This window comes from Rhinoraja longicauda, chromosome 23 (assembly GCF_053455715.1).
Source record: "Rhinoraja longicauda isolate Sanriku21f chromosome 23, sRhiLon1.1, whole genome shotgun sequence".
Taxonomy (NCBI): Eukaryota; Metazoa; Chordata; class Chondrichthyes; order Rajiformes; family Arhynchobatidae; genus Rhinoraja; species Rhinoraja longicauda.
In genome coordinates this window covers 8027367-8051024 of record NC_135975.1, presented here as the reverse complement: position 1 = coordinate 8051024, position 23658 = coordinate 8027367, and the positions used below count along the sequence as shown (strand labels likewise).

At 41.0% G+C, this 23658-nt stretch overlaps 1 protein-coding gene across 1 annotated transcript; it reads right to left on the bottom strand.

Annotated features, from left to right (window-relative positions):
• Positions 1-13396: 13396 nt before the first annotated feature.
• Positions 13397-21940, bottom strand: LOC144604755 (uncharacterized). Its single transcript, XM_078419386.1, has 4 exons — positions 21904-21940; positions 19853-20051; positions 18725-18835; positions 13397-13601 (listed from the first exon to the last, which is right to left on the bottom strand). Exons 1-4 carry the CDS (start codon positions 21938-21940, stop codon positions 13397-13399), a joined length of 552 nt encoding a protein of 183 aa, XP_078275512.1.
• Between the last annotated feature and the right edge of the window lie 1718 nt (positions 21941-23658).

The following is a 23658-nucleotide window of genomic DNA, read 5'->3' as shown; positions in this document are numbered from 1 at the left end:
AATACAAACTTACTGTCTTCCTTGAAGACTTCGCCGAACTGACTAAATCGGGCGCCAAACGCGCACATGACATCGCTGGCCAATCAGCGATGTCGTTCCCTGGACCAATCCCCATGGTCGCGTTCCCACGTGACCTCGCTGGCCAATCCGAGGGTTCGACGACCTGGACCATTCTCTATGGTCGCTACAATAGTATAAATCAATTATATAAACTCGGCACACAAAATGCTGGGGTAAATCAGTGGGTCAAGCTGATTCCAGCATCTGCAGTTCTTATTTATTACATCTTTTCTGTTCCACAAGTCTCCCCAAGGTATTCCTACTTTGAAAGAGTTCTCCTTGATCCACTGAGTTACTGCAGTGTTTTGTGTCTATCTTTGGAAAAGCCCAGCATCTGCAATTCATTTTTATTACATTCTACTGGTCTCCTTTCTTTAGAGTTTGGAGATACAGCATGAAAACAGGCCCTTCGATTCAGAGTCCACGCTGACCATTGATCACCCATTCACACTAGTACTATTTTATCCCATTTTCGCATACTACACACTAGGTTCAATTTGCAGAAGCAATTAGCCTAGAAACTTGCACGTTTAGTTTTGAGACACAGTATGGAGACAGTCCCTTCAGCCCACCAAGTCTCAGCCGGCAAACAATCACCCGTACGCTAGTTCTATCCCACACACTAGGGACAATTTTCCAGCAGCCATTAAACCTACAAACCTGCACGTCTTTAGAATGTGCAAAAAAACCTGGAGCACCTATAGAAAACCCACAGGGTCATCGGGAGGACATACAAATTCCACATAGACATCGCCTACAATCTGGATCGAATTGGTCTCTGCCGCTGTGACAGCAGCTCTACAGTTGCGCCACAGGGCCACCCATAGTGCTATGGATTTTCACAGTTTCACTGCCATTCTCTCTCTCTCCACACAGGCTGACGCCTTGCTTCTGGCAGAAAAGATAGTTTGGAACAGGGCCATTCAGCCCATTTAGGCACTGCTAGCTCAATCCAGGTGGTCCTATTCCTTCACTCTCTTTCTATGACCATGGATTTGGTTTCCCCGCATCTACTTATCCAGTTCCTTTTTGATCACCGCATCTGCCTGCACACTCATCCCAATCCACCCCAACACCATTCCAGATAGTAACCTCCCACTGTGCAAAAAAAGCTTTCCCTTGCGTCATTTTTGTTTCTATTATCAAGTACTTTCATTTATGTCCTCTGGTTTTGCCAATGGGGAAAAGCTGAAATATTCAAATTAAAAGAATTAAATATTCTGCTCAGCTTTTAATTAAAGTGGTTTGTCATAGATGAATTATCAGCTGAGGAGATCTGGTTATTCTTTACAAAGATTATAATTACTGAAGACCTCAGGCATTTTCAGCACTACTCCTTTAATGGCAATAAATATTCTGAATGAAATTAATATGCTCAATCTACCTTTTATCAAATTCCATGCACAGGCAATGACAGAAAATCCACAGGTAAAGACAAGAATATGCAGTACCAAACATTTCCCATTTTAGCTTCATCGTCCGATTCCCAGCAGGTACAAAATGTCTGCTCTAATAAGTGCAGCAAATTGACTCAGAAGATTGAGGAGCACAGATGTTTAAGTCATGTAGAGCAGTCTACAACACACCCATCAAAGCATTCAAATTTCTTTTAAATAAGTAAACGATTTCATCCCTAAATATTCCACGTGAAATTCATTGCATTTTGCATGTACCACCAGGACTTTTTTTCTACATTCGTTTCTCACCAGTTTAATGCTGCGCTGCCTTTACTTACTGAAATAACCTTTACATCCTCTCAATAAACATGAACTTGCCCAAAACTCGACATATCTCTATTCTAACTTGTATTGTCCTATTCATTGAGCACCCAGCTGTTTGCTGATCCACACCTTGTAGATGCAAAAGGCATTTAGGAGGATGAGGAGAGGGTGAATATTTGGGACTGAGATAGAAAATCAAGGGCAAAACAGCTTATTACATCTCCTATTAGTATAAGAAAATAACTGCAGATGCTGGTACAAATCGATTTATTCACAAAATGCTGGAGTAACTCAGCAGGTCAGGCAGCATCTCGGGAGAGAAGGAATGGGTGACGTTTCGGGTCGAGACCCTTCTTCAGACTACTCTTTAGTATTTCCAAAAGTCCAAAAATATTTTGATTTTTAAATCCTCAACCCCATTTTCAGGTCCCTCGTTGACCTTGCTTTGTATTTTCTTCCAGTTATACAATTCTTCCAAGACATACTGGCACGGTGGCGCAGCGGTAGAGTTGCTGCCTTACAGCGCCAGACACCCGGGTTCAATCCTGACTACAGATCCTGTCTGTAAGGAGTTTGTATGTTCTCCCGTGACCTGCGTTGGTTTTCTCCGAGATCATCGGTTTCCTCCCACACGCCAAAGACGTAAAGGTTTGTAGGTTAATTGGCTTGGTAGAAATGTAGAATTGTCCCTCGTGTGTGTAGGATAGAGTTAATGTGCGGGGATCACTGGTCGGTGTAGACTCGGTGGGCTGAAGGGCCTGTTTCCGCGCTGTATCTCTAAAAACTAAAATCTCTAAACTAAAACTAAATCTGTATTTCTTCAGTTCTGCCATCTGACCATTTTTACTTGTTCCATCACTGGCTGTTGTGCCTGCAGCTGCTAAACAGGCTCTAAAATCTTTTCTCCTTGAAGACACACCTTCAAAATGGCCTCAATTGTTCCTTATATTCCTTTGAAGCCATTTTACCACATCAAAGATTGACATCTCTAAAAAGGTACGAGATTATTGAGGGTACTCGCAGAAAAAGGAGGGGTGACTGATAGCAAAGGGCCATGCAACTATTCACAGAGTAATAGGGGAGTGGCCCAGGATTTCATACAGTGAGTGCATTCCTGCCTACTGACTCAATTATTAAACATAGAACACAAAATCAATGGAGCACAGGAACAAGTTCTTTGACCCCTAGTGTCTGTGCCGAACATGTTGCCAAGTTAAATGAGCTCCTCTGCCTGCATTCCCTGCCTGTGCATGTGCCTTTCTAAAAGTCTCTTAAATGCCAGTATTGTACCTACTTCCACCAACGCTCCTGGGAGTGGTTTCCAGACACCCACCATTTTGTGTAAAAACAACCTGCCCTACACATCTCATTTAAACTTTTCCCCTCTTTAAAGTTATAGCAAAGAAAACAATCGAAGTTTGTCAACCTCTCCTTGTACAGTAGCTAATACCTATTTCAGGCAACATTCTGGTAAACCTGTTCTGCACCCTTTCAATAATCACCACACCCTTCCTATAATGGAGCAACCAAAATTGTACACAATACTCCAAATGTGGCCTACCAACGTTCTAATATTGCTGCAACATTACTTCCTGATTCTTATACTCAATGCCTCTTTAAGCAATGCGATGTTTCATCTTCCAACTAATAAAAATGAACAGGAGTTGCATATTACATGACTGATGTTTCAGTCAAGGCTAACTTTGTGTGAGGAGTGAGGATCCCGTTAAGTTACCTTTATGTGTATAAAACTCATTACAACATTCAAAGCACATTCTGAGATCCATAAGCAGAGGTGGAAGTAAGATGACAAAAGGTAGTTCATTCTACTGGCTAGAAAATGGACAATGCTATGTTTACAATACAACAGTGCTTGCAGAATTGAATGCAAGTGTACTAGTAAGAAATTTAAATTACTTTCACCCGTCTACTGCAGAGAGTAACCTGGGAATAAATGCACAATAGTATAAATCAATTATATAAACTCGGCACTGCCATCTTTCTTATGATAAGACCTTCCACTCCATCAGCTGTCGCATACAACACATAATCCTCCGAAATTTCCGTCACCTCCAACAGGATCCCACCACTAGCCACATGTTCCCATCTCCACCCCTTTCCGCCTTACGCAGAGACCGTTCCTTCCGCAACTCCCTGGTTAACTCATCCCTTCCCACCCAAACCACCCCTCCTCAGGTACCTTCCCCTGCAACCGCAGAAGATGCAACACCTGTCGCTAGACCTCCTCCCTCGACTCTATTCAGGGACCCCGACAGTCCTTTCAGGTTAGGCAGAGGTTCACTTGCACCTCCTCCAACCTCATCTACTGTATCCGTTGATCTCAATATGGATTCTTATACATCGGTGAGACCAAACGTAGGCTGGGCGATCATTTCGCAGAACACCTTCACTCAGCCCGCCTGAACCTACCTGATCTCCTGGTTGCCCGACACTTTAATTCCCCTTCCCATTTCTACACAGACCTTTCCGTCCTAGGTCTCTTCCATGGTCAGAGTGAGGCTAAAATTCAAGTTGAAGGAACAGCATCTCATATTTCGCTTGGGCAGCGTACAGCCCAATGGTATATTGATTCCGCTCACTTAAGGTAGCCCCAGCATTCCCTCCCTTTCTATCCTCCCACACCCAAGTCACACTAGCTTCTCATTTTCACCCTACAAATAACTAACAATGGCCTGTCTTCTTTATCATCGTTACCTTTTTGCATAGCTTTTATTCATTGTTCTTTATCTCTCTACACCATCGTCTGTATCTCTCGTGTCCCTTATCCCTAACCAGTCTGAAGAAGGGTCTCGACCCGAAACGTCACCCATTCCTTCTCTCCAGAGATGCTGCCTGTCCCGTTGAGTTAATCCAGCTTTTGGTGTCTATCTTTGGTTTAAATCAGCATCTGCAGTTCCTTCCTACACATAAGAGCTCAAGGGTCGACTTGGTGAGTGTTTACATGGAGAGTGGCAGGACTAGTGGGAGGGGGGAGGGTCGAAAGGTGAACCAAAAGCCCTGGAATACAATTCCCTGTCACAAGTTTGGTCAGAATTGGCCTTACCTCTTCTGATTTTGTCAAGTCTTCGAATGGATGATTTCTTTGTCTTCGTTTCCCCTCTTCCCATCTCTCCCAAAACTTGGTGAACATGTATCTCTCTATGGCATCAGGAACCTTCTTGGAATCGATACTCTGATAATCTTCAGGAGGAATAGCATCCAAATACCTGAGAGGAAGTGGTCAGGAAATGTATTTTACTTTTGCAGCATTTTTTGGCCAATGCAAATATCCTTTTAACCTCATATCTATAAAGCAATAGATTTATGTACCAGGCTAAAGAATGCAATTCATTTCTCTCTCTCTCTTTCAAAGTAGATCCAAATGGACTATTTCCACAATGTTCCTAGTTCAATTCTGAACAAGAACGGCTGTCAGAAAGTCACTGGAAAATTATCCCTCCATTTTCATCCACAGATGCTGCCTGAGCCAGTGTTCCCCCAGTAATGTCTTTTTTTGCTGGAGTTTCCAGCATCTGCAGATGCAGTGTCTCTCATTGAAAGTCAATTGTAAAGAGTAGATACAAGGAACTGCCGATGCAAGTTTCCAAAAAAATGACATGATGTTGTCTGACGCTTCCTGACCTGCTGAGTTACTCTAGCACTTTATGTCTTTTTTCAAGTGAAAAGTGATTAGGCAAGAAGAACAAGATTAAAACGGATATAAATGACTCAAAGGAAGCTATTTATTTTTACTAGGGGGGGAGGTGGGGTTTGGCCTCACTTTGTAAAATATTGGGTGAATAATTGGGGGACTAAGTAAAAGGTTAGAAAATAAACCCAGATTGATTGGGTTCAGTAGGGGAAACAAAAGAAATTTAGAACCGTAGCTATTTTTTATAAAAAATAAAGTCTGCATGTTATAGAAATCTGAAATTTAAATTAGGAAGCGCTGGGAACATTCAGAAGGTCAGACAGAATATGTGGAAAGAAAAAAAAATTGAATGCTTCAAGACCAAAACCTGGCTTCAGAACTGATTAAATACAAATTTAATTGCAAGTAGGCAACACCATGATCTACTGAATGGTCGAGCAGGCTCCAGGGAGTAAATATCACAAACTCCTGTCCCTACATTCCTGAACTAGAAGCCACGTGTTGGGATTTTTATATTTAAAGTTCTTGGCAGAGGAAAAACTACATTCCAAGTACTGAAAGTGCTGAACACTATCAGAAAATCCAATATCACCAGCCGCAATAAAACTAATGACTTGAAAATTGTGAGATGATACATGGTGAAACAGAATGATCTTTTATCAATGTATTAATTCTGAGCAAGACTCAGAACAAAGATCATTTGTTTTCCCAGAGTAATTAACGTGTAAAATAGAGTTGCAACAAAAACAAATTAATGACAAATCAATTAACACCTTTCACAAAAGAGTGACAATCTACAGTCTACAGATAAGTACTGATGGATGATAATTTAGCACTTTATGGATTGATCGTTGCTGAGACACTGGTACATTTCGTCCCAAGTGCTGGCTCAAAAAGGCAGCTCAAACAGATAACTCTCGTGATAACAGACCAAGGGGGAGAGGCAGGGAGAATCTTGTCCACTATTGCCAATTGTCCGTTATAACTGTGTAAAGGGGATAGGTATGTATAATATTGGGAAAAATAGCCATTAAACATACATTAAACAAGACACACAATAAACAGGAAAGGAAAACACAGGCTGAGACAAGATTTGCTCCAACCACCTCGATGAAACAAGCTTGGTCCATTATTCTCAATACAAATGGACACCTCGATTACGACAGATTTTGTCCACTATAACCGAAATCCGATAAAAGAGGTCCACAATAACGAGGGTAGTCTGTATCATCAAAATCCCACACTCTGCAGGCTCTGCACTCATTTCGCTAGTACCATTGGGAAGAGCTTGATTAACTGCAACCTCCAGGTTCAAGAACAGCTTCATCCTAGCTCTTGAAACACCCTGCACAACCCTAATCACAATTCTATCTCTGAACCAAACTGCAAGGGAGTTTATTTTGGAGATACAGACCCTTCGGCCAACCGAATCCACAGTGGCTATCGAGCACCCCCTCACACCAGTTCTACGTTACCCACTTTCCCATTCCCTACAAACTAGGGGCAATTTTCAGAGGCCAATTAACCTACAATCCCGCCCGTCTATGGGATGTGGGTGGACACCAGAGCACCCGGAGGACACCCACGCAGTCACAGGGAGAACGTACAAGCTCCGCACACACAGCTCCTGAGATCAGGATTGAACCCTGTTCTCTGGCGCACTGAGGAGACTTTGTACTATATTTTTGGCTTGCATTATTATGGGCTGATTTAACTAGTACAACTGATAATTTGTATACTTATGTGTTGCAAAGTTGCATTTTGTGCCTGTAAAAGCTTTAGCAAATGAAAATTTCATTATTTAAATCCCGGTGCGTATGACAATTAAACACCCTTGGTTCTTGAAGTAATTCAAAATCAGCATATGACCGAGGGAAGAATACACAGATCCTGAGATGAGAGCATTGTATGGTCTACCTATCCACCAAATTCACACTGGGTCACGCCTTCAGTACATTGAAACAAAAATTCTATTATATTGGAATGAGCCACTTGGTCTAGTGTTAGATTAAAATCCTTATTTTGTTTTTCAAACAGGGAATGGATGGCTAGGGAATATTTTAAAATAATACACGATTTTAAAAGTAAAAAGAGAACCCTGGAGTTTACTGCCACCTTTTGAGTCTTCTCCAATGTATAGTAAACTGAACTTTTAGCAACATCATCAATCATCCATGGGTAGATCGTGGTCATGGTAATTTTGATTCTTGCTTTTGCAATAACGGAAGGGTTTGCTATTAAATCAGCTGCAGGTACCTGTAGTATGCCTGCAACTCCAATGTTAAGCGATCTTCCATTTCCCGATTATCTTTTTGAAGACTCCTATAGAAAGCAGCAAAATAGGTTTAGAAAGATGGGACATATGACGGTTGCATAAATATAAACTTAAAACGTCAAAGTAATGCTCTTCCAACAAAGAAAATGGACTTGGAATAGATAAGGCAGAGGAGGTAAAATCCTATGAATCGTTGAAGGGGTAATTGATGTGAGAGATTAACTACAGGTCTTCAACCATGGAATGGAGAAGGTTGGATCTTTTACCTTCATTCTAGATCTATCTTTTCATCTGATGCCACTTCAATTTAAAGTAAAAGACAAGAAAATATTAAAAGATTATTGGTGTATCAATAAAGTGCAAAAGTGGGTTATCGTGTTGTGTCATCTCTTTAATTGCACTTTTAGTCTCACCCAACCTTTGCTTCATCAGTGCAATTTCTCTCAATAAAGCAACTTGCATTACATTCTGCACTCCCCAGAGCCCTGAAGCCAATGAGGTGTTTAAATCTGGAAAAAAATGGTAGTTTGTAAACAGCATAATCTTGTGAATCAAATAGTGATTGTTGTCAAATCAATCTTTTCCAGTTATGTTGATCAATGAGAAAAAAAGCTGTTTGCTTCAAAATATTGCCATGGGAACTTTTTTTTACCAATGAGGTGCTCAGGATGTGGAAATTGCTGTGCCAAGGAGTTAAGGCAAATAGCTTAAAGAGAAACTAGGAAGGACAAGGGGGAAACAGGTAACAAAATGAACTGATTGCTTTAAACATAGGAAATGAAAGCTTGCATTTTCATTGTGACATTTCCAACCTCAACTCATGCCAAAGTAATTTCCAGCCAATGATTAAATAAACTAGAAGGGAAATATAAACCATTGGGGTGTGGGGGGGGAAGAAAGAGAAAAGTTAATGTAAAAGAGATGACCAAAAATCCCACTGAAGTGAAGAGCAGAGTTTCGTCAAGTAAAGACACAAAGTGCTGGAGTAACTCAGCGAGTCCGGCAGCATCCCTGGAGAACCTGGATAGGTGGCGTTTCGGGTCGGGACCCTTCTTCTGAAGTCTGATCCAGGTTAGGCAGCATTCCTGAAGAGCATGGATAGGTGATGTTTCAGATTGGGACCCTTTTCCATATTTTCCAGAGATGCTGCCTGACCTTCTGATTTACTCCAGCAGTTTGTGGCTTTCCGGGTGCAGACCATTCCTGGGGATCGATACCAGCTGTTCCATGAACAAAACAGCCTGATCGGAATATGCAGTGTCTCTCATCATCATATCATATCATATCATATATATACAGCCGGAAACAGGCCTTTTCGGCCCTCCAAGTCCGTGCCGCCCAGGGATCCCCGTATATTAACACTATCCTACACCCACTAGGGACAATTTTTACATTTACCCAGCCAATTAACCTACATACCTGTACGTCTTTGGAGTGTGGGAGGAAACCGAAGATCTCGGAGAAAACCCACGCAGGTCACGGGGAGAACGTACAAACTCCTTACAGTGCAGCACCCGTAGTCAGGATCGAACCTGAGTCTCCGGCGCTGCATTCGCTGTAAAGCAGCAACTCATCATGGAAGCTCAACTCTCCCCAGAAACATTTCTGCTGCAAGTCCATTAGAGGTTTGCAGCAGGTTTTTGGCACAGGAGAGCAAGCAATGCGGAGGGTAATGAATCATGCCAGGTTCCCGGCACAATGCATATCAAGTAAAACTGGAGTAGATACCCAGGATTGATAGGATTAGAAGACCAAGCACACTATAATGAAAAAGCGCTCTAATGAATAATAAGTTCAGAAAGCTTAACAGCAACAACAAAAAGAGAAAGGACAATGAGATTGGAGGCAGACAGTGAACCGGTTTTGAGTGGAAGAGAGGTGCCTGCGGTGCAATCGATTGATGGATTTTAACTTTATTATTCAGATTTAAGGGGTATTAATCACAAAGTACTCGTATTGCAGTCAGATTCAGGATGGGGTAGATGTGGCTGTTTGATTTAAGATCAGAGAAATAGAGCAAAAATGGTAGAGGTCTGGGAATGAATTATAGACAATTACTTACAGCATCCTGCTGTGAAGATAATGGATAGCCATCTCAGTTTCAATTCGTTTCTCCTGCACTTTGCTCTGGAAGGCCAACCGCGCACTCTCCTTCATGTCTTCCTTCGTCTGTTCTTGCAAGTCTGCAGGTGGTTCAAATGTCAGCCCACATGTGAAGCAGTCCTTTAGGAGCACATTATCCAGGATTTCAACTGTTGTGTATTGCCTGATGGCAGTGTTGCAGTGATCATCTTGGGTTAAGGGATTGCCCTAAGCAAGAATTTAAAAATATTAGAATTCACCATTTCTGAAACATAATTTCAGACGAAAATATGAATTTCACCGCCAGGTAAGTTCAGGTAAGGTTGCATGGTTACCATCTTACCTTATTTGCCTTTGTGTTGCGTTACTCTCTCTCCCGAAGATAGACACAAAATGCTGGAGTAACTCAACGAGACCCTTCTTCTGCGAAGGGTCTCAACACAAAACGTCACCCATTCCTTCTCTCCAAAGATGCTGCCTGTCCTTCTGAGTTACTCCAGCATTTTATGTCCATCTTCAGTTTAAGCCTGCATCTGCAGTTCCTTCCTACACACTCACTCCCGAGATGAGAGATATCAAACCACCTCCCTCATTTCCAATGATTTCACCAGTCAGATAGAGCACATTTCGACACCTCTTGTCTAAGTCAGTGTTTACATTCTGCATGACCTGCCCTTCAGCATCTTACTCAGTCAGCATAAATTTAGTTTTGTTTTTCCTTTTAAATTCATCAAATGTTATTCCCCTCAATCTGTCCATGAAGTTGTAAGTTTTGCAATCTAATCTTTCACTGAATAAACACAATCTTTCGGAATTCCTAGTTGAATTTAGTAACTATTTTAAACATGGCCTCTAGTTTTGGGATTTCCACATAGTACAAGATTATTTCCATTTATCAAACTCCTTTATAGTTTTTCAGATATCCACTCATCACTCTTCAACAATTTTTTTTCCCTCCTTGCTTTGGGGCATGCAGACTTGTTGCAAGTACGTTCCTGTTGTATGAATATTGAATCCATATTTCTTGGTACCTTTGCGGCTTTGAGGAGTATAGATAACGTACATGGTCTGGTCTTTGTTGCAGTGTTTTTATCCATATCAATGGTTATGGATAGCCTCAATGTAAAACCCCCTCTCTATTAACCGCTGGCATCGTGCACCGATAATTATTCCCAAGCAGGTTATTTATTTATGCAGTCTAGATTGAGGAATTTTGCAAGATGATTGTAAATAGTTTGCATTGTGGCAACATGTGAAATATTTGTCTTTCACTAAACTCAGGGCCAGATTCACTACAGCCATGAGAGGTGGTGATTCTGGCCGTCTACTCCACTGTTATGGCTGTGCCTCAGTGGTCATGGAAAGGACCATCAGGTCTTCTGCAGTGTCACTTATCAATGAGGTGAGTGCAGACTGGACACAAGGGATAACATTATTATACTAATGAAAGGTGAAAAACCTAAAATAGCTCCACGGATGCTGCCTGATCTGCTGAGTATTTTCAACACTATTGTGTGTTTTTATTTCAGATTTCCAGGTGTCTGAAATATTTTGCTTTTGAATATCTTAGCTTTTGTTACCTTTGTTTTGTGGTTTACGAAGGGACACATTTTTTCTGGTCTTTTTTTCCCCTCCGGTTTATTTCCACCACTTCTCCCCCCCCCCCCACCTCTACGGTCAGTCTGATGAAGGTTCTGACCTGAAACGTCGCCTATTCTTTCTCTCCAGAGACGTTGCCAATGGGTTACTCCAGCATTTTGCGTCCATCTTTGGTATAAACTAGCATCTGCAGTTCCTTACTACACATTTATTCAATTTAGTTTTGCTCAATAACATGGGGATAGTGTATTAGAAAATACTAACATGGTAGATGGCATGAAGTAAGATTGTACAATGCATGGACATATTCAGAAGCTCTACCGTTTTAAAAATAAATGTAGTCTTCTTTTCTCATTTCTGACCAGGCCATTCTAAACCATCTAAAACTTCAGGGAGCCTTTGAACTGACTTGGGATTGTTTTCTTTGGAACACTGGAGTCGCGGAGAGACCTGATAGAAGTATATAAAATTATGAGAGGCATAGATAGGATAGTCAGTCAGAATCATTTTCCAGGATGGAAAAAAACAAATACTATAGAACATAGGTTTAAGGTGAGAGGGGCAAAACTTAAAGGAGATATGCGGTCAGGCCTGGAAAGTGCTGCCAGGGGTTGAAGCAGATATGTTAGTGGCATTTAAAAGAATTTTGGATAGGCACATGGATATGCAGGGAATGGAGAGATATGGGTTATGTGCAAGTAGATAAATAATGGCAGCCTGTTGGGCATAGATATTGTGGACCAAATTGCCAATTCGTGTGCTGTCCTGTTCTCTGTTCATATTTAACCCGGTCAATAAACCACTTTTAGATTATTTTTCTTCACCAATCACACTGTTTTGGGGAAAGATTGGGAATGGAGAAATATTATAACCTCTCTGTCGCTGAGTTTACCCTATTGTTGAGATTACGCATAGTCAAAAGTCCTTGCACCCTGCCTATTTCTCCACAGCACAAAAAGCATTAACACTCTCTACATCTTGTTTTATTAGCTGTTTATACATGTATCAGCTGTTATGGATGGATGCCCATTATTAATATGTTCGTTCATGAGGATAATTAGCCATTAACTGAGGTGATTTTGACTGTATGATGGTATCAAGTAGGTGCCTGGATTAAAATAGGCCATAAATAGCCTGCTTCAGCTTATAGTTAGATAGAAGTCTATTTTACATCTTTACTAGTCCTTTATTTTCATGGAATTCCAACAATTGAACCAGAAGAAAGATGATAATGAATGAAAACCACCGATAGACTGGCAAATATCCTTACTTTAAGTCTCAGTTGCTTCAACCTCCTCAGGTTTTCAAGGACATGCAGAGTGTCAGAGAGGGAGAGAATCACATTGTCTGAAGCATCGAGAACACATAGGTTCAGTGAGCTGGAGAGATGCAGCAGGCTGCAAATACGGTTACCCTGTATGTACAGTTCACAGAGATGGGGGAGATGCTGAACACCTTCTAGAGATTCCAACTAAAAAAACACAAAATAATCACATGGCAGTTACTGGACCAGCACAAAGCCTTACACAATGATACAAAATTAATACATTTCAACAGCCTGGTCTCTGTTCCGTGTTCGCTAAAGTGTCCTTCTGCCTTTATTCATCTAACTACATCAGTCTGACCTTGTGTTCATCTAGCGCTATCTTAAATGCATTAATGCTCCTTGCCTCAACTCCTGCTTGTTCAGTTGGAAAGTCCTGGAAACTATCTTGTAATACTAGCCAATATAACCAGCACAGGAAGAAAACAGCTTCATCTTCAGGTTGTGTAACAGCAACTGGACGGGAATATTTATGGAATGTAAAATTGACTTGTGGTGGACAGATTGGCCTCATGCAGCCTTAGAGAATCTTATGCAATTAGCCAATCTTCATGCCAACCTTTTGGAGAACCATCCCCACAGTCTGTGATACCTTGGACAGTATCACAGTCAAGTCCAATCCTGTTCTTTTCAGAAGCTTAGGTTTATATCTAAGCTACAAAATCATACAGATGGATGTGTGGTCACTGAGGAGTTACCTTGTTCCCACTGAGATGCAACTTAGTGAGGCTGTTGAGAATAGGTAGGTTTGCAATGCTCCCGATCTGGTTGTGCGAAAGGTCCAGAGCTGTCAACATCTTACAGCATTCTAACCCTTGGAGAGATTCAATAATGTTGTGCGACAGATTCAAAACCATCAACTGAGGTAAGCCCCTGAGCCATGAGACGCTGCAGCAACAACAAAAATAACAACACACATAAGGAGAGTGAAAACAAATAACTTTCATTTCCAGCACTGGGAGATCTAGCATGGACTATAGATTAGATCAGCATTTCTCAACATTTTTATCCTTGCGGTACCCTTGAAATAATTTCCATGTCGCAGTGAACCCCTACATAAAAATTATTATATATCTTTATTAATCTCTTTCTTTCTTTCTCTTTCATAAACAAAGTTCATAAGGGAAAAATAATATATTTTTCTGATAACTGGTTTAAGCAAAAAATAATATACGTTTTTCTCAAGTTTATTGTGAAATTAAACACAAAGAATGACTCAAAAATGCATTTACATATGATTAGCCTTTTTAACACTATTTCTCTCGGAGGTATGTAGGTTAATTGACTGGGTAATATGTAAAAATTCTCCCTAGTGTGTGTAGGATAGTGTTAGTGTGCGGAGATCGCTGGGCGGCACGGACTCGGTGGGCCGAAGGGCCTGTTTCCGCGCTGTATCTCTAAATCTAAATCTAAACCCCTAGTGACCTCTCGCGGAACCCTAGGGTTCCTGGGAACCCTAGTTGAGAAACGCTGGTAACGATTATTGGAAACTTCCAGCCACTTGAAGGGAATAATTTATTCTTGGTGCTACTGGGGAGTAAGTGGCGCTGTGTTGGGTAGCCACAGATATTTAAAACTAAAATCTATGAACTTAACAAGAAATTGAAAAGATTTGGACTGGGGCAAGAAATAATACACAATTTAGTTATCGATGAAAAGAAAGTTTCAGGTCGAGTGCCAAAGGATGAAAGCCGTCTCTGGCGGCACTGTGCAGCAGGTAGTGCTGCTGCTGAAAATCTCCTGTGAACTTAGAACATAGAACTAAGCACAAGCACAGGCTCTCCGGCCGACCATGGCCATGCTGGACATGATGTCTCATAAACTAACCCCATCTGCCTGCACATGATCCATATCTATCCAGTAACTGCCTGGTCTGAAGAAGAGTCCCGACCCAAAACGTCACCTATCCATGCTCTCCAGAGATGCTACCTGACCCGCTCAGTTACTCCAACACTTTCCCTGCGTGATCATGTCCCTGTGTATACCTTGTAAACGCCACCATTGTACCTACACAAAGAATTTGCCTGAATATCTACTTTAAAAACTTCTCCCTCTGAATTTAAAGCTATATGCTTTAGTGTTTGATAATTCTGCCCTGGAGAAAGACACTGTATCTTGCTGGGATACACTTTGTGTGAGCAGCAATCTGAAATTGCTCCTCGTATAGCGAACAAATAGAAGGTTATTGGAGCATGTGACTATCAGCCATCGACCCCATCTGATGGTCATTCATTCGCGATTCAATGGGTCCCACCAGGTGGCCACCATACGTACGATACGGGCAAAATTAAATATTTAATTAACAAGGGGGGAGAGCAACTTAGCTAATTCAGCACTGCTCTGAAATCTTTCACCGTGCACAGTGCAGCCTGCACATCATTACTTTCTGTCATAGAGTTTATGCAGCACAAAAACAGCCCTTGGGCCATCAAGTCTATGCCAACCATTAAGTATCCTTTAAACCAACCCAAAATCCTTTTACACTAATCCCACACTAATTTCGTTGGGATCTGGGCCAAATGCAGGCAGGTGGGACCAGTGTAATTGGGCCATGTTGGCCGGTGTGGGCAAGGTGGGCTGAAGGGCCTGTTCCTATGCCGTATGACTCGAAAACCTTATGACTCCCCATATTCCTCTTGACCCTTTCCAGTTTCTCCCATTCACCTCCAAACTCAGGGCAACTACTTGAACTTGAAAATATGGGAGGAAACAGGGTAGTAGGGAAAACATGCAAACTCCACCCAGGTTCAATACTGACCTTGGATGCCGTCTGTGTGGAGTTTGCATGTTCTCTCCAAGATGCTTCAGCCTCCGCCCACATCTCAAATACATGCTGGTCGGTAGCTGCTACTGTAAATCCCCCCTGCTGTGGAAGCAGAATTAGGGGGAAATGTTGGCTATGTAAGAAGAAAGTTGTAGGAAAGTAAGTATTTAGTATAGGCACATGGATATGCAGGGAACGGAGGGATGTGGATCATGTGTTGGCAGAAGAATTAGTTTATCTCTGCATCATGTTTGGCAGAAACATTGTGGGCCGAAGGCCCTATCCCTGTGCAGTGACGTTCTATGTTTTATGTTCATTGACAAAAGAAAATATGAAATAAACATGATTTCAAAATAAAGGTGCAGCAAAAGGAAAGTAAGAGGGCATAAAGATTGTCTCCATCAGCATATCTTTAGGGAAAAGTGTTTTTATAATAGCTAATTATTGGCTTTATTTCACTTATTTAAGGCAAGTATATCCATAGGCCATAACTATGATTTGAAACTGTTAGCCGGTCTGTTAATATATTTCCACATTTTTATACTAATTAATGGAATTGTGCAGAAATGAAGGGAATTATTTGGCCCATCATGCCTGTGTTGACTCCTTGAAAGAGTCATCCAATTATTTCCCAGCCTTGATCCTCCCCTAAGGCACTGTACATTTCTTCTTCTTAAACATATTTATCCAACTTCCTCCTGGAAATAATTAGCGAATTTGCTGTCACCATTCTTTCCGTCAGTGAATTACAGATCATAAAAATTGCTGCATAAAAATAATTCTCATTACCACTCTGGGATCTTCAACAATTCCCTGAAATCTTTACCTTCTAAACATTGATCCTCCTGACAGTGGAAGCAGCATCTCTGTTTTTGTCCAAATCCTTAATTCGCAATTATTTGTGAATAAAATCTTCCTAATATTTATTTTGTATTTCCTACCTCAAGTTCCTAATGAAAGTTCCCACGGACTATCTGCTATTTGAGAAAAGGGATTGCCATGGGGGAAATTTCCATACAGCCGAGCAATCCCATTCTTTCTGTGAACCACGTCCAATTTATCTGATATCCTTGCTAAATTGAAAGCAAAACATCCAGGGAGTTAATCCTCTCTGAAGTTCACCCCAAATTGTCTTCTTTCCACAGGTGACTTTGTCAAGGCCTCAGTATCACAGATTAAAATAAATGGTTGTTCTAATCCACTGACTTTCAATTTCACCCCATCCCCCAATATTCATCTCTCAACTTTTTTTTCTAGAAAGTGATAAATGGCATCCAATGATGGCAGTTATTTTTATTTGGAGTCTGTTTCACATAATTATTCTTCTGTACCAGGGGACACTGATGGAACTTAAAAGATCTGGAGAATCAGAAAGACCACCTGGACATTCCAAAAACTGTTATCCATCGGGGCTAATTAAGAGAATAGAATAATCTTTTCATTTGACTGAAGCTTGTACAGTTTCTCTCCTCAGAGTCGAATAATAAATTACTTCTCTTCCATTTCTATTCCTGTCACCATTTTAAATATTGTACCCATCAATCCAGATAAACTCACAGGTTTTCCAAATAATTATTCTTGCTGGCCTCCTCGATGCTCTCTCCAATTATTTAAGGTAGGTTGCATAAAATCACGAACCATGTTCTATAAAATGCGCCTCTACCCATAAAATTTATGGCTCTATTGGTAAATATGTCAGATAAGAATAGATTGAAAGATGCAGGAATTCAAAGACTTTGTGGTTAAATTGTAAGTTTAAAATTGCAAGCAGAACAGGTATTTATACTACCTACTTCCATGCCATTAATCTGATCTATGCAGAATGCCAAGCGATGACCACTAATGTTTTGGGATTGTCCTGGACTTTCCACCTCAAACATTTATGCGAGCAACCAAAGAGGAAAATATTGGAGAAACAATGAACTGCAGATGCTGGTTAATACACAAAGGGACACAATGTGCTGGAGTAACTCAACAGGTCAGGCAGCATCTCTGGAGAACATTTAATAGGTGATGTTTTAGGTTGAGACCCTTCTTCAGTTTGAAGAACTATCTACATTCCATGTTCTTCAGAGAGGCTGATGGACCTGCTGAGTTACTCCAGCACATTGTGTTCTTTTGATGGAAATATTCCAATATTTAAAATAAATTATTATTTTTTAAACTTCTTTAAAAATCAATAATTTTTGGCTATTAGGTGAAAATATATGATTTGGAAAAAAAGGCTGTTTCACTTCTAGTCAAAAATCAACATTAGTCTACTCACAGGAATGTGAAATTTGAACTGTTGATGGCAGAGAGCCAAAGGATGACACTCCCAGGAATGTCTTCAACTAGAAATAGCAGCCCTAGTCAGGTATATGTGTAGGAAGAAACCAACGATAGACACAAAAATGCTGGAGTAACTCAGCAGGACAGGCAGCATCTCTGGAGAGCCAATTAGTCTACAAACCTGTACATCTTTGGAGTGTGAGATGAAACCCGAGATCCCAGAGAAAACCCACGCAGGTCATGAGGAGAACGTACAAACTCCATACAGACAAGCACCCGTAGTCTGGATCGAACCCGGGTCTCTGGCATTGTATGGCAGCAACTCTACCACTATGCCGACGTGCTACTAACCACCCCATGGTGTGGTGGGTCGCACGGGATAATGCTACCCACCACATTCAGCTCCAGAAAGTGGTAAAGCTTTAGTTAACTGAGGGACTAGAAGAAGGGAGTGGGATCTTAGATGGAGAAATTAAATAACCAATGTAACCAAGGACATTTGCAACTTGTAGGTCACAACATAGAAGCAGTGAAGAACAAATGCAATTTTATGTTGTTCCATGCACATTACCCAGAATTCAAGCTCTTGCGTTGAAGGGATTTTGAGGTCTATGACAGGAGCACTGTTGGTGATAGTGATTATACAAATGATGATAACGAGTATAGATCTATGAGATAGCCAATGTGTGTAAATTAAAGCAAACGCATGCTGGCACAAATACAAATTGTTATTCAAAACAAAAACAGACAATAGGTGCAGGAGTAGGCCATCCGGCCCTTCGAGCCAGCACCGCCATTCACTGTGATCATGGCTGATCATCTACAATCAGTACCCTGTTCCTGCCTTCTCCCCATCATCACTTCATGCTTGCAGCAAGCGAATAGCCAGAGAAAACTCAACGGAAAGGGATGGCTAGCACATTACATGCGTTGTTCTGGTAATTTACTGAAGATCGCTAAGTACACCAGCACTTACCTATTCAGGAAATTGAGAGACACATTCAACTCAAGCAGATTCACAAATGGAGACAGGCTGTCACACGGCATCTCTTCCAACTCGTTTAACGAGATGTTGAATCTTAGAATCCTAAATTGTGGAAGAAAACAAGGCTTGAGATTCATTTTCATACAAGTAATTGGTGTTCTACATTTTAAATTTGGTCCCTCTGAATTCTCAATTGAAGGACCTTTCAAGAAAAGGTCATCTGAAAAACAAGTCAATAAACAGTTTACGTTGACTTAGACTGAAGCCTCCAAACCCTCTTCTCCTCTGCCCAACCATCATGCAATCTGAGATGGTTAAAGCCAGTAATGAAACACCCCAGGTCACCATCATCACATAAACATGGCAATGCTGTGGATTAATCTTACAATTAACTAGTACTTGATGGAGGAGTTAGGCATGAGGCCAGAATAATCTAAGTAACTGCGCAGCACAGTGATGCAGCTGGTAGACTCGATGGGCCAAATGCTTGATTCCATGCTGTGTCTCTAAACTAAATTACAATTAGGGAACCATTGCTTGTTAATGCTGTGATCAACCAGGAGTACAATAACTTTATGAAACATTTTGGGATGGAAATAAGCAACAGTGACTCTGCTGTAATATTACATACATCAAGTGAAATGTCTATGAATGAATGAATGAATATAACTTTATTGTCATTCAAAACTATACAGCCGAGTGCATATTTGAACGAAATTCCGTTGCAACTGGCTCACAATGTAATACCAAATAATAACAATTGATTAAAGAAAAATAAATAAATAAGTAATTTGCACATAAATAATGGCAGCGGATCATTGTGAATTCAAGAGTCTGATGGCTCGGGGGAAGAAGCTATTGCAGAACCTGGCTGTTCTGCTCCGTATGCTGCAGTACCTTTGACCAGAGGGCAGCAGGGTGAACAGTCCATGATGGATATGGGTGAGGTCTTTAATGATATTTTTGGCCTTGGACAAGCAGCGTTTATGTGGAATGTCCTGGATGGAAGAAAGTGAAGTTCCGATGATTTTCTCAGCCGTCCTCACCACTCTCTGCAGGCAGTTCATTATGACATCATTAGCTTGGCAAAATACACAATAAAATCGATTCATACAGTACCTTTGTGCTTTTGATTCAAAGTCAAAATTAAATGTTAGCTTTTTCAGATGGGACATTTTCATGTCAAGACTGTAATGTGGTCCTTCCGTTTCCACACTCCAGATGAAAGGAATTGCTGTCAATTCTGAGCAATGGTCTTCAAAAAATTGCCTCTCAATCAAATTTTCAGCCATCCTCAACAAGTCTTTAACTTCTTGCCCTGTGAGTAAAAGCAAAAAGATATTGTTAATTTTTCACCACATTTTGTAAAACAATTTAAGAATGTGCCAAAGTACTGTTTAGTCATAGTCAGAGTGATGCAGTGTGGAAATAGGCCCCTCGAACCAACTTGCCCACACCGGCCAACATGTCTCAGCTACACTAGTCCCACCTGCCCACGTTTGGTCCATATCCCTCCTAACTTGTCCTATCCATGTACCTGTCTAACTGTTTCTTAAATGGTGGGATAGTCCCAGCTTCAACTACCTCCTCTGGCAGCTTGTCCATACACCCACTACCCTTTGTGTGAAAAAGGTACTTCTCAGATTCCTATGAAATCTTTTCCCCTTCATCTTAAACCTATGTCCTCTGGTCCTCGATTCACTTACTCTGGGCAAGAGACTCTGTGCATCTACCCAATCTATTCCTCTCATGATTTTATACACCTCTATAAGATCACCCCTCATCCTCCTGCGCTCTAAGGAATAGAGTTCCAGCCTACTCAACCTCTCCCTTTAGCTCACACACTCTAGCCCTGGCAACATCCTTGTAAATCTTCTCTGTACCTTTTCCAGCATGACAACAGCTTTCCTATAACATGGTGAATGTGAATGAAATAGTTTTAAAACAGTCACTGAAGCAATGCTGTAAAATTATTTACATTTATTGTACAAGGGTTCCTACAAATAGCAATATGACAAAGTCCAGGGAATCTGTATAACTGAAATCTGTTTTATGCCAGATTTAAATACAGAACAGTAGCTATAATTTTCTCATGCTATAAGAGTAGCTATAATTCAAAAGATCTCATGCCTAAACGACTACCGTCCAGTGGCCTTGACATCCACTATCATTAAATGTTTTGAGAGGGTAGTTATGGAACGCATTGAATCCAGTCTTCCCGCTGAGTTACTCCAGCTTTTTGTGTCTATCATCCATAACCTCTCCTGGACCACCCATATTGAAGCAACGACCAAAAAAGCCCACCAATGCCCTACTTCCTTAGAAGGATTAGGAAGTTTGGCATGCCCCCTACCTACAACTCTCACCAACCTCTACAGATGCCCCATAGAAAGCATTTTATTCGGATGCATCACAACTTGGTTTGGGAACAGCTCCATCCAAGACCGCAAGAAATTGCAGCGAATTGAGGACGCAGCCTAGACCATCACACAAACCAACCTCCCTTCTATTGACTCTATTTATACCTCACGTTGCCTCTGTAAGGCCAGCAGCATAATCAAGGATGAGTCGTGCCCTGGCCACGCCTCTCTCCCATCGGGCAAAAGGTATAAAAATGTGAAAAAGCACGCTTCCATATAGACAATAGACAATAGACCAGGGGTGGCCAAACCGCGGCTCGCGAGCTACATGCGGCTCTTTGACCTTTAATATGCGGCTCGTGGAAATATGTTGGCTGAGCTCCTTTTTTCATCACAGTTAATATAAAAGATAAATAAGAAAAAATTTCAAGCTTTATAATTATTTACTGGGTATGAATTGAGACCCCATTGGAATAAAACATAAGTTTAATGTTCATGGTTAGTAAAAATATTTAAGAATTAGTTTTAGTTTTAGCAGTCTAATTTTATGTTACTGAAATGCAAATTGCACATTTTTCTTAGAAGTTCCCATAGTTCATTTCTGTATTAAATACACTCAATATAGTTAAAATAATCATCAGTCAAGATTTTGAAAACATTTGGTATATATGTGTACTTTGTGATTACTGAAACTAATACAAATTAACAGTTTAAAAAACTGCATACATGAATAAATATTGCACACATGCATTTCTTAATATTTATATAAAATGTTTGTAACAAAATGTGTATGTAACAATAAAAACGTACGTGTAAATTTTGTTAATGTCTTGCGGCTCTCAAACATCTGAACTTTAGCGTATGTGGCTCTTACATTAAGCAAGTTTGGCCACCCCTGCAATAGACAATAGGTGCAGGAGGAGGCCATTCGGCCCTTCGAGCCAGCACCGCCATTCAATGTGATCATGGCTGATCATTCTCAATCAGTACCCCGTTCCTGCCTTCTCCCCATACCCCCTGACTCCGCTATCCTTAAGAGCTCTATCCAGCTCTCTCTTGAATGCATTCAAAGAATTGGCCTCCACTGCCTTCTGAGGCATAGAATTCCACAGATTCACAACTCTCTGACTGAAAACGTTTTTCCTCAGGCAGGGATAGTTTCTTCACAGCTGTTAGCAGGCAACTGAATCGTCCAACCACAACCAAAGAGCAGTTCTGAATTCCTATTTACCTCATTGGTGATCATCAGACTATCTTTGATCAGACTTTGCAGGCTTTACCTTGCACTGAATATTATTCCCTTATCATGTATCTATACTATAAATGGCTGATTGTAACTATGTATTGTCTCTCCACTGACTGGTTAGCACAACATAAAAGCTTTTCACTGCTTTTCCTGGAAGGACTGTTTGGGTCCCTGGATGTTGGAAAGGGAAGAGGCGAAAGCACAGGTTTTGCATTTCCACTTGTTGCAGGGGAAGCACTGTCAGAAAGGGAATGGTTTGTGAATATTGAAGATTAGACTAGGGGATTGCAATGGGAATAGTCTCTTTGGAATGGTGAAAGCAGAATGGTTGGAAAGATGTGTGGAGCGATGGAATCTCATTGGTGGTGATGGAAATTACAAAAGATGACCCACTGAACATGAGGCTGTTGGGTGGATAACATTATTTAGGAAAGAGTGTGTAAGAAGGAACTACAGATGCTGGTTTAAACCAAAGACAGACACAAAAAACTGGAGTAACTCAGCGGGACAGGCAGCATCTCTGGAGAGAAGGAATGGGTAATGTTCTGGGTCAAGACCCTTCTTCAGACTGGTCTAGACTAGGAGAGAGTGTAGTGGGAAGTAGATGCAATTAATTCAAGAGCTCTACTGACTGATAAGTTGGAAGATCTCATTGTTGGAGCAGTAGTGACAGAGACGGTGAAACCGGGAGAATGGAATGGAGAACTTACAGGAGGCAGGATGTAAAGTTGGGATCCTGTGGAAGTCTGTGTCTTTGAAAGTGGACGTTTCTCACTGGTTATCCTTCAGCGATAAGTGCATTTTGCCTTAATGCTTGCATAAAACACACACATTACTAACCTGCATTTATATAGTTCTTTTCTTTACAGAGACCTGCCCATCTGGAACACGTAACTATAGACCAGGAGGACCCATATGGACATCTTGTACAAGGAGCCTGATAACTCTCCACTTTCAATTTGTTGCAGCCTTCAGTCATGAAGAAGAAGCAGCAGTTTTTAGTAGTAAGGCAGGTCCTGTTCCTCCCTCTTCCCCTTCCAAGTGGAACTCCCTATTCCCTTTGTTCAATGAGCATATCTAAACACCACTAATAGGCATCCTTGAAATTCATTTCTCTCCTGAAGAAACGTCTGAAGAATCTGGAGCAAAAAGCTCAAAGAAAAGTATATTTTATTTTATGATCAAATCAATCTCCCCACCAAAAAAACTACACGATTGCTATTTTGGTAAAGTATATTTACCTTTTAGTTATCTTCGTATTTAGTACTCTTATTGTTGCCACAACAGCTCACAGTGAGCTCGTGTAGCTCCCTGGGGAT

Coding starts and splice junctions, on each gene's coding strand:
- LOC144604755 (XM_078419386.1), bottom strand. CDS start 21,940: ATGTTTGAGAGCCGCAAGACATTAACAAAATTTACAC. Junction 20,052..21,903: donor GACATTAACAAAATTTACAC/GTACGTTTTTAT, acceptor TTTTACTCACAG/GGCAAGAAGTTAAAGACTTG. Junction 18,836..19,852: donor TTTGAATCAAAAGCACAAAG/GTACTGTATGAA, acceptor TCCACAATTTAG/GATTCTAAGATTCAACATCT.